A 14,301-nucleotide genomic window follows, 5' to 3' on the forward strand; every position below is an offset into this window, starting at 1 on the left:
AGAGAACAACTCAACACCAAGTTCACTATATGGACCCCTAATGTATTTGTACATGTTGATCATATCCCCCCTTAATCTCCTCTTATCAAGAGTGAATAAATTTAGTTCCTCTAATCTCTCCTCATAGCTGAGCTCCTCCATGCCTCTTATCAGTTTGGTTGCCCTTCTCTGCACTTTCTCCAGTTCCCCGATATCCTTTTTGAGAACTGGTGCCCAAAACTGAACGGCATATTCCAGGTGAGGTCTTACTAATGATTTGAACAGGGGCAAAATGATATCTCTCTCTCTGGAGTCCATACCTCTCTTAATACAGGAAAGGACTTTGCTCGCTTTGGAAACAGCAGCTTGGCATTGCATGTTATTATTGAGCTTTTGGTCTACCAAAACCCCCAGATCCTTCACTATGGATTCCCCCAGTTGTACTCCCCCTAGTATGTATGATGCATATTCTTAGCCCCCAAGTGCATAACTTTACATTTATCAACATTAAACCTCATCTGCCACATAGTCGCCCAATTAGACAGTGTATTGAGGTCGGCTTGTAAATTGGCGACATCCTGTAAGGACGTTATTGCACCACATAGCTCGGTGTCATCTGCAAAGACAGAAATATTACTTTTGATCCCAGACCCAATATCATTTATAAAGATATTAAAAAGTAAGGGTCCCAGCACTGAACCTTGGGGTACACCACTGATAACCTTACACCATTCAGAGTAAGAGTCATTAACCACGACTCTCTGAATTCTGTCTTTTAGCCAATTTTCTATCCATTTACAAACTGATATTTCCAAACCTGTAGACATTACCTTACACATGAGCCGTGTGTGGGGAACTGTGTCCAACGCTTTTGCAAAATCCAAGTATACCACATCCACTGCCACCCCTCTAGAGAGAGGTGTGAGGAGGTGACGCTGTGATCAGAGTGAAGACATCCTAAGAAAGGAAGTTTTTTACTGGCCAGATCACCAGGTGAGAATAAAAAAAGGGGGGGGGGGCCTAAACATAATAAAAAACTAAAAAACTAAAAAGAACTAAATAAAAAAACTAATGCAGCCACCACATCTAAGGATTGTATGCTGCAATATATTACATTTGTGTTATTGGGCTTATCGCGTCTTTAAGTCATATTCAGTGCTGGATGGAGGAAGGCCGCTGTAATAGTGCAGTCGGTTTAGACCCGGTGTAAAGCCGGCACTTACTACATTCTCTCCGCTAACAATACATCTCAGTTACTAGGAGACAGATGCTCTAAAAGCATTTCCCATGGGGGGCAAATCATTAACTCTACAGCTACACTGAGAGACTCGCAGGCTCCCTCCTATTCTCCTCCGCAAAACACTGCAGCCAGCCCTCCCATAGTACATAATGGCCACATCATTAGGACACCCCATATATACGGCCAGTAATTAAGTCAATGGCTACATCAGTGGTCTCGAAACTGTGGCCCGGGGACCAAGTGCGGCCCTTTGCTTGCCTTTATCTGGCCCTTGGAGCACTATTCCTCCTACTGATACAAAACACTATTCTGCCAACCGACACCAACGATGGGGCGCCACTCCTCCCGCCGACACAAACGATGGGGCGCCACTCCTCCCGCCGACACACAAACGATGGGGCGCTATGCCTCCCAATGATCCCAATGATAGGGCACTATTCCTCCTACTGATCACAAACGATGGGGCACTATGCCTCCCAATGATCCCAATCATGGGGCACTATTCCTCCTACTGATCCCAATCATGGGGCACTATTCCTCCTACTGATCTCAATCATGGGGCACTATTCCTCCTACTGATCCCAATCATGGGGCACTATTCCTCCTACTGATCCCAATCATGGGGCACTATTCCTCCTACTGATCCCAATCATGGGGCACTATTCCTCCTACTGATCCCAATCATGGTGCACTATTCTTCCTACTGATCCCAATCATGGGGCACTATTCCTCCTACTGATCCCAATCATGGTGCACTATTCCTCCTACTGATCCCAATCATGGGCACTATTCCTCCTACTGATCCCAATCATGGGGCACTATTCCTCCTACTGATCCCAATCATGGGCACTATTCCTCCTACTGATCCCAATCATGGGGCACCATTCCTCCCAAATGATACCAATGATGGGGCACTATTCCTCCCACTGATGCCAGGAAAATTTCCACTTCCACTGGCCATAGTCCAACCCCTCTAAAGTTTGAAGGACAATAACCTGGCCCTATGTTTAGAAAGTTTGGAGACCCCTGATCTACATCAAGGTACTCCAGGCAGAACATTTTTTATTACCCCATCCCCCCCAAGGCCTCGTTCACACTAGCATTGGTCTCTAAAAAGTGATCCAGCGTTGTGATTGTTCTTTAGAGAGCATTTGAGAGGAGGGAGGGAGGAAGAGGAGGGAGGAAGAGGAGGGAGGAGGGAGGAAGGAGGAAGGAGGAAGGAGGGAGGAGGAGGGAGGAGGGAGGAGGGAGGAAGGAGGGAGGGAGGAGGAGGGAGGAAGGAGGAAGGAGGAAGGAGGGAGGAGGGAGGAGGAGGGAGGAGGAGGGAGGAGGAGACATTGTATGCCCCCCACCCCCCCCCCCCCCCCGGCTGTTTTGGAACCCTTGAACCTCATACTAGCACTGCATGTAGTATGGGCTGCTGCAGAGTGGCCCCATTCACTTGAATCCCAATAGGAGACTGCTAGCTTGCACCGAATGGGAATTTTGTTGCCGAAAAGGTCCGTTTTAAAAAAAAATTATATAATTTTTATTTTTTCCATATAGAATGTTTTTTTTATTCCACTTTTTAATTAATATGAACTTAAATAAAATATTAATTTATTGTCTGCCTTTAATTCGGCATCTTTAGCGCAAGAAAAGTTCAAGAAAAATGGTCGACACTTATGCGATGTGGGAAACGCACAAGATTCTCAGCGTTTTCCCCCGCACCACATCACACTCCAAGCAATCTCAAGGTGTCCATGCGATCTGATGCCAGCGTCAACGTTATCTTACCGATAACCGGAAACATAACGCAAAACGCAGTGCAACTGGCAGAATTGCATGGCATGGGTGTGAACACTCATGTGATGCGGTTCAGGTGAGGGAGGGGGTCCTACAACATTTTGGTGCGGATGCGATTTCTGCCATACAAAATATATGGCTGAAATCGCACCGCACAGACATCGCATGCGATGTGAACAGGAATAGCGCGCGATTCCTGTGCGAATCACATGCGGTGTCTGCATCGCACCAGCCTGAATCCAGGCTTAAAAATTCTATGCATGTCTTTACACTGGTCCGTTGCGCTTCTGTAGTGGTGTCAAAATTCCTGCTTGCTGCATTTTTGATCAGAACAAAAAAAAAAAAAATGCACCTCCCCATTGAAAGCACAGCAAAAACACATAAATAGCACAACTATTTTACATTTTTGATGCGGTTTTCGAGTCACATGACCTATAACCACCACACCATAGACAGTAAAATCTTGCACGGTTTCAGCGCCATTATCGGCACCTTTTTCTCTTATTGGTAAAATGGCGATAACACCATTTTCGGCCGATAGGTTTCGGCTGCCAAAGTTTCGGTGCATCTCTAGACACTACCTGCCTGGAGTTTGCACGTTCTCCCTGTGCGGGTTTCCTCCGGGTACTCCAGTTTCCTCCCACACTGCAAAGACATGCTGGGAGGTTAATTGGCCCCCAATATGTATGAATGTGAGATCGGGATCTTAGGCCTGGTTCACATCTACGCAGTTTGCTTTTGATCAATTTCTGCAATTATTTGTTGGGCAGATTAAAGCGGAGTCACGCCAACCGCTGCAAAAATTAAAAGCCAGCAGCTACACATACTGCAGCTGCTGGCTTTTAATAAAATCGGACACTTACCTGTCCTGGAGTCCAGCGATGTCGGCACCGCAGCCGATGTTTCCATCAGCTGTCAGGTGCTGCCGCCACCATTGCAGGCAAGGGGATCCGGCCGTGTAGCCTTACGGCTTCACGCCATCGAATAGTGCCCAGTATGTACTGCGCATGCGCCGTATGGAACAGCACAACAGCTGATTTGCTGATCAGCTGGGCTGACTTAACCAGGGCGCATATCTTAGGAGGCGTCTTCTCGATGGGAGATACCATTTCACAGGCACAATTTGAACCTATACAAAACAGCAGAGGGAGACCGTAGTTCTCAGAGTGTGCGCATGTGCCATGGTCGCGTCACTCCAGCTGATCGACAAATCAGCTGAAGTGCGGCACCGTTCTGCGCATGCCAGACACTATTCGATGGGGGGGGCACTTCTCAACAGAATACCGGGAACCCTACTGTGCATGCGTGAGGCTCCTCCCTCCTACTGGCCCCGCGGCCCGGGGAAGGAAGGAGGGAGCCGATCGCTGACGCCAATGGCCACAGCTCCCGGAAGTGGGGACGGGATACACCGGTCAAAGACAGGTAGACACCCCCCCCCCCCCCCTGAAAAGGTGCCAAATGTGGCACTGGAGGGGGGGGGGGGGGGGTTGGTTGGGACACAAATGAGCGGAAGTTCCACTTTAAAAAAATTAAATAAAAAATGCATCAAATTCGCACTACATGCTTTACTGCCACTTGTCCATTGAAGTCTATTAAACCAAAAAGCACCCTTTTGCATAAAAAAAAAAAAAAAAAAAAAAAAAGTCCCTGACCCTCGGCGGCTGGAAAAAAAAAGCACAGATGTGAACGTGTCCCATAGGAAACCATGTTAAAGTGGTTGTAAACCCTTACAACACAATTTCACCTACAGGTAAGCCTAGATTAAGGCTTACCTGTAGGTCTAAGAAATATCTCCTAAACCTACACGGGTTTAGGAGATATTTGCCGAAAGACAGGCACCGCCGTCTATGGCGCATGCACTGTAGACAGCGGCGCACAGGTGAACTGAGCGCGCCGCAGTTATTGGCGATATGCCGCGAGTGGCGCGGCTCCCGTGCTCATGCGCAGGAGTGACGTCATCGCAGGTCCGACGAATGACAGCGCCGGAGCAGCGAGACCCACCGAGAAGATGGATGCGCCAGACTACAGGGGACAGCGGTGACTTCGCTGGCTCCTGTGTCAGGTAAGTGACACATAATGGGCTACTATGCGATGCGATGTGATGCATAGTAGTCCATTATGCTTTAACTTTGCAGGGAGACAAAGAGGAAGTAAACCCATCAGAGTTTACTTCCTCTTTAAATGGATTCTACTGCGTTTCCGCAAAAAAGCACCAAATATTGCATAGGTGTGAGTCAGGCCTTTGATTGTACTGATATGAATATATATATATATATATATATATATATATATATATATATATATATATATATATATATATATATATATATATATATATATATATACACACACACATACATACACACACAATAATAAATATATATTTTTTTTATGTAAATAACTGTACAGAATCCGATGGCAATCAGTGGCGGCTCATTCCAGAAAGATTTACATTTCATAACCCTTTTATGATGTGAATACAGAATATGTAAAGTACGGTGCTATATAAATACCCGCAATAAAAATAAATGCATTAGTTCCGTCAGTTACAATGTTTCCAGGGATGATCGCATGATGACAAAGTAAAAGAACTGCAAGCTGAAGGTGTCACCTCTCCAGGCCCCTCCCCCACAAAAAAAAGGAAACTTTGTACCCTGTTGGGATGTCAGACTGGAATGTATCCAAAATGATCTGTTACAATGTTTCCAGGGCTGATCACATGATGACAAAGTAACTCCAAGCTGGAAATGTCACTTCCAAGACCCAACCGCTTATGAAAAATGACAGAATGCTAAAATGGTCGGGAGGTTAATTGTCTCCTGTCTAAATTGGCTCCAACATATGCTATATGCATGTACAGTTGTGCTCATAAGTTTACATACCCTGGCAGAATTTATGACTTGGCCGTTTTTCAGAGAATACGAATGATAAACACAAAAACCTTTCTTTCACTGATGGTCAGTGTTTGGCTGAAGCCATTTATTATCGATCACCTGTGTTTACGCTTTTTATATCATAATGACAAAAGAAACTACCCAAATGGCCCTAATCAAAAAAGTTTACATACCCCTGGTGATTTTGGCCTGATAACACGCACACAAGTTGACACAAAAGGGTTTGAATGGCTATTAAAAGGTAACCGTCCTCACCTGTGATCTGTTTACTTGTAATTAGTGTTTGTGTATAAAAGGTCAATGAGTTTCTGGACTCCTGACAGACCCTTGCATCTTTCATCCAGTGCTGCACTGACATTTCTGGATTCTGAGTCATGGGGAAAGCAAAAGAATCGTCAAAGGATCGGCGGGAAAAGGTAGTTGAACTGTATAAAACAGGAAAGGGATATAAAAAAAAAAAAAAAAAAAAAAGAGATCCAAGGAATTGAGATTGCCAATCAGCAGTGTTCAAACTCTAATCTAGAAGTGGAAAATGAGAGGTTCTGTTGAAACCAAACCACGGTCAGGTAGACCAACTAAAATCTCAGATGCAGGAAAATTGTGAAATACAGGACTCTCTGAAAACATGTGGTGTGGCTGTTTCAAGCTGCACAATAAAGGCGGCACTTGAAGAAAGATGGGCTGCATGGTCGAGGCGCCAGAAAAAAGCCATTACTACACAAATGCCACAAATTATCCTGCTTACAATATGCCAAACAGCCCAGAGACAAGCCTCAAACCTTCTGGCACAAAGTCATTTAGAGTGATGAGACCAAATTTAGCTTTTTGGCCACAACCATAAACACTACATTTGAAGAGGAGTCAACAAGACCTATGATGAAAGGTCCACCATCCCTACTGTGAAAAACGGAGGTGGATCGCTGATGTTTTGAGGATGTGTGAGCTGCAAAAGGCACAGGAAATGCAGTCAAAACTGATGGAAAGATGAATGCAGTATGTTATCAATAATACTGGAGGAACATTTGCATTCAGCCGGGAAGCTGTGCACAGGACGTACTTGGACATTGCAGCATGACAATGATCCAGTACACAAGGCCAAGTCCACACGTTATTGGCTACAGCAGAATAAAGTTAAGGTTCTGGAGAGGACATCTCCGTCTCCTGACCTCAATATCATTGAGCCTCTCTGGGGAGATCTCAAAACGTGCCATTCATGCAAGACAGACCAAGACTTTACAGGAACTGGAGGCTTTGTGCCAAGAGGAATGGCCAGCTTTACCACCTGAGAAGATAAAGAGCCTCATCCACAAATACCACAAAAGAATTTAAGCTGTCATTGGTGTTAAAGGGAGCGATACACGGTATTAAGAACTGGGGTATGAAAACTTTTGATCAGGGTCATTTGGGTAGTTTCTGTTGTCATTATGATTTTAAAAGAGTAAAGACAGTTGACTGATAATAAACGGCTTCAGCCAAACACTAACCATGAGTGAAAGTATTCTCTGAAAAACGGCCAAGAAATCATAAATTTTGCCAGGGTGTGTAAACTTTTGAGCACAACTGTATGTGAGATAGGAACTTTAGATTGTAAGCTCTGGAGGGCAGGGACTGATGAGACTAAACAATATACATAATGGGACGACGATATAGAAAAACCTATAATAAAATAAAGTGCAGGACCCGATTTCCGGCTCATTTCAAGATTTAAGTCACAATCCATAACACTTTCATGAAATAAGACGGTTTATTTATCTGTGTTTTATAGCCGAGTATTTTTCAGAAATACGGTGTATAAATTATTGAAACTGAAGCATATACAGCACTTGCTTTAAAATGATGCTTTTCTGGATGTGTCTGACATCCCCCGCAGGAGCCATTTAGATGAATGGGGACTTCAGGATCGATGATGCACAACGCTGCAATCTGAATCCTTCCTAGCAAGACAACCCGTCATAGAACCCCCATGAGACCTGAGCAATTTAAATGCTCAATACACGTCACCATACACCGAGCAATGGGTGGGGATCAGTGCACACCAGGGATTACAGCTGGCCATACATTGTTCACCTTTCAGCCCGTTCCCGATTCTCTCTCCCCCCCCCCCCCCATTTACCTTTATTGCTATCACAAGGAGGCCAACAAGTGCCATGGGGTGGCAGGGCCCAGATGCTCTTTATGAAGACTTTGGGGGGGGGTCCATTATATCCCCTAATGCTTCCCCTGCCATTCGCGGCAGTTAATCCAGCACAGATCATGCTTGATTAGCTGCATCCACAGCTACATTAGCCAAGGAAAGACAGCAGTGAACCAGGAAGTGACATCATACACATGATCTTCTGAGGTCATAAATTGTAGTGGGGATTGGGGGGAACGAATGTTGCCCAATTACCTCCATCTCTATTAGATACCCCTATACCAGGCTCCCCAGAAGAACGGGTGGGCCCTAGAACCACCATGTATACAATATTATTCCCTTCACCTACCAGTGGAGGTAAAGGAGGGCCCCTGATCTACATGCAGGGACGCCGGACTATGGATTTCAATGACGAAGCACTGCGCTCCGATCCTACCCAGTTGTGTTACAATAGCGAATGAAAATTCTCTATTCTTTGTCATTCTCCTCCTGGCCAATCAGATAGGCCCCTATTGGACTATTGGCACTCCCTGGCCAACCGTGTCTCAGGACACACTTTCTGGTTCACTATCGGCCGGAAGGAGAATGTCTGCTTGCCGGAGCGACCCCCGGCTCTCTTTCTTCTCCCTTCCCCCATGCCTCCACAAAGTAAGGCAGCCTCTGGGGTGACCTCTGCTGTTTATCCCCAAAGATGCAGAAAGCAAGATTTTTAAAACTGCAACTGTGAAGACATACGTAGAATTTAAAAAGGGATGTATTTTTCCTTGAGCTTTTCTTGCGGGTTTCTTTTTTTTTTAATGTAAAATAACTTCAAAAACTACTCCGTGTGAATGCAGTCTATTGGCCAAAAAGGTGTCGGTGATGGCCGAAAATAAATTCACGATTTTAAAGCAGTGGGCCAGCTTAATTTTTTATTTTATTTTTAAGTCAGCAACTACAAACACTGTAGCTGCTGACTTTTAATAAGCGCACTTACCTATGCACTTACCTATGCCCGTGATATCGTGCGCCCGGGCCCGACCCGTCCCTCGGCTCCGCCATTCTATTTAAGGGAAACAGGCAGTGGAGCCTTGCGGCTTCACTGCCTGTTTCCTACTGCGCATGCGCTAGTTGCGCAGCGCTTTGTGAATGCCCCATTCTGGGACACACACATTCTGTGCTCTGGGACACACACATTCTGTGCTCTGGGACACACACATTCTGTGCTCTGGGACACACACCGCGCCCGACTCCCCAGAAGACAACGTGAGGAGGAGAAGACCAAAGTCCACCAAAGATCATCACAGAGTAGGAAGAGGCAGATTAGGAAGATCTGCCTAGCAACAGGCATTTCTGCTAAGTTTAAAAAAATATATATAATTTATATATAATATAATTTTTCGAACATTTTAATGTAATTTTGTTTTTTTAGGGAGGTCCTCCACTTTAATTAAAAAGTCGAAATTATATATATTTTCTATTATTTTCTTAAAACTGTCCATTTTGGTTTTCGGCCAAGGGCATCCTGCATCTTTGGTTTCGATGCACCACATACACCCCTTTCCAAATGGAAATTTTGGTACCAAAAACTACAGTAAAACATATATTATAAAAAAAATTCTATCTATCCTTAAAATGTAATAATGAAATACAATCTAAATAAACAACAATTCCCACATATTAAAAAAATAAAAATAAAAAGTTGTTAACCCATCCAGAAAAGGCCAAAAATTATAATTTTTTTTTTTTTGACTTTTTAACTAAAACCCTCAATCTGAATGTGAATTTGTTGGCCATTATGGGCAAAAAAAAAAAAAGAAAAAAGAAAAAAAGTTGGTAACCCATCCAGAAAGAAAAGTCCAAATATATATACATATATACACATTCATTTAGATTGATGGATTTAAATGAATAAATAATAAAATTTAAATTTTATTTATTTATATATATATATATATATATATATATATATATATATATATATATATATATATATATATATATATATATATATATATATATTTTTTTTTTATTATTATTTATTCATTTAAAACCATCAATCTAAATGAATGTGAATTTGTTGGCCATTATCGGCACGTTTAGTAAGAAGTGCTGAAGAAAAATATATTCCTTTAAATTCTATGTATGTCTTCACGCTGGTCCATGGCACTTCCGTGGCATTAAAAATCCTGCTTGCTACATTTTTTGGTCAGTTTAAAAAAAAAAAACAACATAAAAACAAAAACGCACCTCCCAGTTGAAATGCACTGAAAAAATGCAGAAAGAACGCACCTGTGTTACGTTTTTGAGTCACATGACCGGTGAAAAACACCATAAGCACAGTTAAATCGCTGAAAAATGGTGTGCGTTTTCAGTGCCCTTACCGGAATCCTTTTTTTCTTATCGTCAAAATGCCGATAACACAATTTTTTGGCAGGTATGTTGTTTCGGTCTCCAAAATTTCGGTGCATCTTTTGTTTTAACCCTTTTTAATTTACCATGCTGTTTACACCTTGGTAGACTCTCAGTAACATTCCTGACTCCAGCCCTCGTATCCGAACCAGGAACCTTATCATGCCATTTATAAAAAAAAAAAAAAAAAAAAAAGAAAAAAAAAAAAAAAAGCCCCCCCATCAAGTTAGGTGGGCAATCCCTATCTTACCAACCCAGGGCGATCCCTATTGTACCAACCCAGGGCGGGCAATCCCTATAGTACCATCCCAGGGCGGACAGCACGTCCTTTTATATTCAGTAAACATTCCAGTTATTCCAGGTGTGTTGTTCCAAAGAAAAACCTCGTGACCTAGTAAAGGTGTGCTCTGAACTCCTATTTATAAAAAGGAACCTCAGGTAGATCCTTACCTCGGTGCATGATCTTATGTTTCTCCCGCAGGTAGGTCAGCCCTTTAATCACCTGTTATGTACAAAACAAAAAGGAGAACATCCATCATTTGTACCGGCCTGATGACATTTCCCCTCCTACTGCAAATTACCATACAAAGAACACAGTCTTCATAAAAATAGATCTTTGGTCACAACGGAAAATCCTATATTCACTTCCACATTGTATTCCAATTCTCTCTCGCCTCCTCCTTTTAATATGAACCATCTTGAAGTTTTTGTGAAGACCCCACACATTTCCTTCCCTGAATTCTGTGACACGTAGTCACTATGCCCTGCGAGTAGGCACTGCTGTGTCACACATTTCACAGAGCCCGCGTTATGCAAGATTAGGCGACCCGTCAGAGTGTCCTGAGGCACGATTGGCCAGGGAGTCCCAACGGAAGTGACGCTACGTCACGGCCATCTTGGTACACCCCGCACTCAGCCACACTAAGCCTACAGTCTAAAGTCGCCAAGTGGACATCTTTTTACACCCACCGAAATCTTGCATTTCACACTTATTCACAATTCACACTGATGCTTTCTCCGCAGCCTTTTTTTCAGCTGGGATCTATGATACTCATCCCCGCTGAAGACGTCCTGCCCAAGGACACAATTCGTACGGGGGAGGATCAGCGTATGACATCACCCACGGTCATCTTTCAGATTGCACTACTGTATGGAGCACTCGTTATATGCACTTGTGACGATTGCTGCATTTGAACCACCACCTGGGCCACGGATCAGTCGTGGGGGGAGGGAGGGGGGAATTAATATCCCCCCGATTTGAGGGAATGAGTGGACAAACCCTATGGGTCGTATATAGGAGGAGGTGAGCAGATAGTGGTGTTGAAGGTGAAGGGGCTGAATGCATCAGGACACTTGCATGTCTCCTGAGCACTTAAATACAAAGGGGCTTATCCATGTGGACGGAAGATTACCTGTGTATGGACTTTATGTTCTTTATGATTTTTTTTTTTTTTTTTTTTTTTTAAATCTTCTATTAATCTTTTGGGCTCCACTGTTTTATTATGATACTCATCCCCTGCCTGCACAGCTCGGATGGACATACACATGCGCAATACTCACTGCAATGCTGACTTTTCCCAAAATTTTCTCTGGGATTTTTCCTGCTTTCTTCAACACCTGATCGAGTGAACCACCATCCTGGGGGAATGGAAACGCCATAATTAAAACACATTCTGTTAAGATCTTCTGAAACACACAATAAGCCCACTCTGATCACTCCCACCCAACCTTTTCTACAAAGTCAACAATACAGAGATTGTCAAATAAAAAAAAATATAAAAATTTAAAAATTAGGTTAAGGTACCTGTAGAAGCGAAGCTTAATTTACACTCTTCTACGGCTAAATACTTGTCCAATTTAGAATGGGCAAAGCTCCAACACCTCCAGGTGGTGCCCAAGCTGGTCTTCTCTGCTCCCGCCCTCCAATATTCCCATTGATCCACTACTAGTATGCCCCCCCCCCCCCCTCCATTATTCACAACCCTGCTCCAAACCGGTCATTCCCACCCACACAGTCCTTATGGTTAACTCACCATGTGCTCCATGCAGATACTGATCTCTCCATCACTGTAGAAAGCGCCATAAAAGCCCACAATGTAAGGGGAGTTGCACTCATGTAAAACCTGCAGTTCTCTGATAATCTGGCTCCTGATTGCTGGTTTTATCTCCAGGTGAATCAGCTGTAAGTGAAGCAAATGATAAAAATAAAGACCTGCAATGATAACTTTAACTGAACCTATGTATTTTGGTTGAACAAGATGGACGTGTGTGTGTGTGTGTGTGTGTGTGTGTGTGTGTGTGTGTGTGTGTGTGTGTGTGTGTGTGTGTGTGTGTGTGTGTGTGTGTGTGTGTGTGTGTGTGTGTGTTTTTCCCTCCAACCTTATTAAATACACCAAATCAGCCGATCCATTTTGACCACCCACCATAACCCAGTCAAGGCATGGATGCCACTAGGCCTCTGAAGGCATGCTGGAGTAGCTGGCACCAAGTCTTCAGTAGCAGTTCCTTCAATTTGTGAGGTGGGGCCTCCATGGATCAGACTTTCCTTCTTTTTTTTTTTTTTTTTTTAAACGTGGTTGTAAACCCTTACAAACCACTTTGACCTACAGGTAAGCCTAGATTAAGGCTTACCTGTAGGTCCAAGAAATATCTCCTAAACCTACACGGTTTAGGAGATATTTACTAAAAAACAGTCAGACATCGCTGGCTGCCGTGTCAGGTAAGTGACACATAACGGGCTACTATGCGATGCATAGTAGCCCATTGCGCTTTACCTTTGCAGGGAGACAAAGAGGAAGTAAACCCATCAGGTTTTACTTCCTCTTTAAGCACATCCCACAGATGGTAGACTGGATTGAGCTCTGGAAAAATTGGAGGCCAATTCAAAACCTCAAAACGTGTTATATTCCTTATTCATTCTTGAACTCATCAGACCAGGCCATCTTCTTCCATTGCTCCATGGTCCAGTTCTGATGCTCGTGTGCCCATTGTAGGTGCTTTTGGCTGTGGACATGGGGTCAGCATGGGCACCCTAACCGGTCTGCAGCTATGCAGTCCTATACACAACAAACTGTGACGCTCTGTGTGTTCTGACATCTATCAGAGATCAGGGAGAGCGCACCGACCATGTGCATTACCAAATATAAAGTTTATTCATAAAACACGAAATATACTCACAAACGAGTTTTCGAAATAAGGCTAAATCAATACTCCAGAAATGGCGAGCAGTATCTTTAGATGCCTACAGCCCGGACCAAATATTTGGAGGACCCAGATGGCATCACAAGCGGCTTATGCGTAACGATGGCGAACCCTCTTCCTCAGAGCCATAGTGTTGCCATCTGGGTCCTCCAAATATCTGGTCTGGCATCTCTGACATCTGAAGATACTGCTCGCCATTGCTGAAGTATTGATAAGCCTTATTTTGAAAGCCCGTTTGTCAGTATATTTCTTGTTATTTTACGAATAAACGTTATCTTTGGTAATGCACAAGGTCAGTGCGCCCCCTTGTTCTATGTTTCAGTTATAAAAGGGTATCTGTTATTCTGAGGAGGGCAGCAAGACCTGAGACATTCCACTGAATTTTCTAAAGGGATTAGCTGGGCCACTTATATAGCTGGCCGGGCACCCGAGCACAGGAGATTGCTTTGTGTTGTTTGGATCAGAACCAGCATTCACGTTTTCAGCAATTTCTATTGGATCGGACTTAACAGGCCAACCCTTCCCTCATCACGTGCATTGATGAGTGTTGGCTGCCCATGACCCTGTGACTGATCCACTAGCTTTCCTTCCCTGGTTCAGTCCCTTGGTCGGTCCTGACCACTGCAGACCAGGAACATCCCAAAAGAGCTGCAATTCTTTTAGACATTACAAATTTG

The 14,301-nt window shown here is 43.8% G+C and overlaps 1 protein-coding gene across 1 annotated transcript in view; it reads right to left on the reverse strand.

Annotated features, from left to right (window-relative positions):
* LOC143958207 (dual specificity mitogen-activated protein kinase kinase 1) overlaps window positions 1-14,301 on the reverse strand; it is an 80,387-nt gene that overhangs the window by 32,835 nt on the left and 33,251 nt on the right. The window contains exons 3-5 of the mRNA XM_077467682.1: window positions 12,457-12,603; window positions 11,984-12,061; window positions 10,874-10,925 (exon numbers count right to left, since the gene is read on the reverse strand). Of these exons, the coding sequence (XP_077323808.1) occupies window positions 10,874-10,925; window positions 11,984-12,061; window positions 12,457-12,603 (277 nt within the window). The remainder of the gene's footprint in view (window positions 1-10,873; window positions 10,926-11,983; window positions 12,062-12,456; window positions 12,604-14,301) is intronic.

This window comes from Lithobates pipiens, unplaced genomic scaffold, assembly GCF_037356315.1.
Source record: "Lithobates pipiens isolate NorthernLeopardFrog02 unplaced genomic scaffold, aLitPip1_a1.2 Scaffold_6, whole genome shotgun sequence".
In the NCBI taxonomy this organism is placed as follows: Eukaryota; Metazoa; Chordata; class Amphibia; order Anura; family Ranidae; genus Lithobates; species Lithobates pipiens.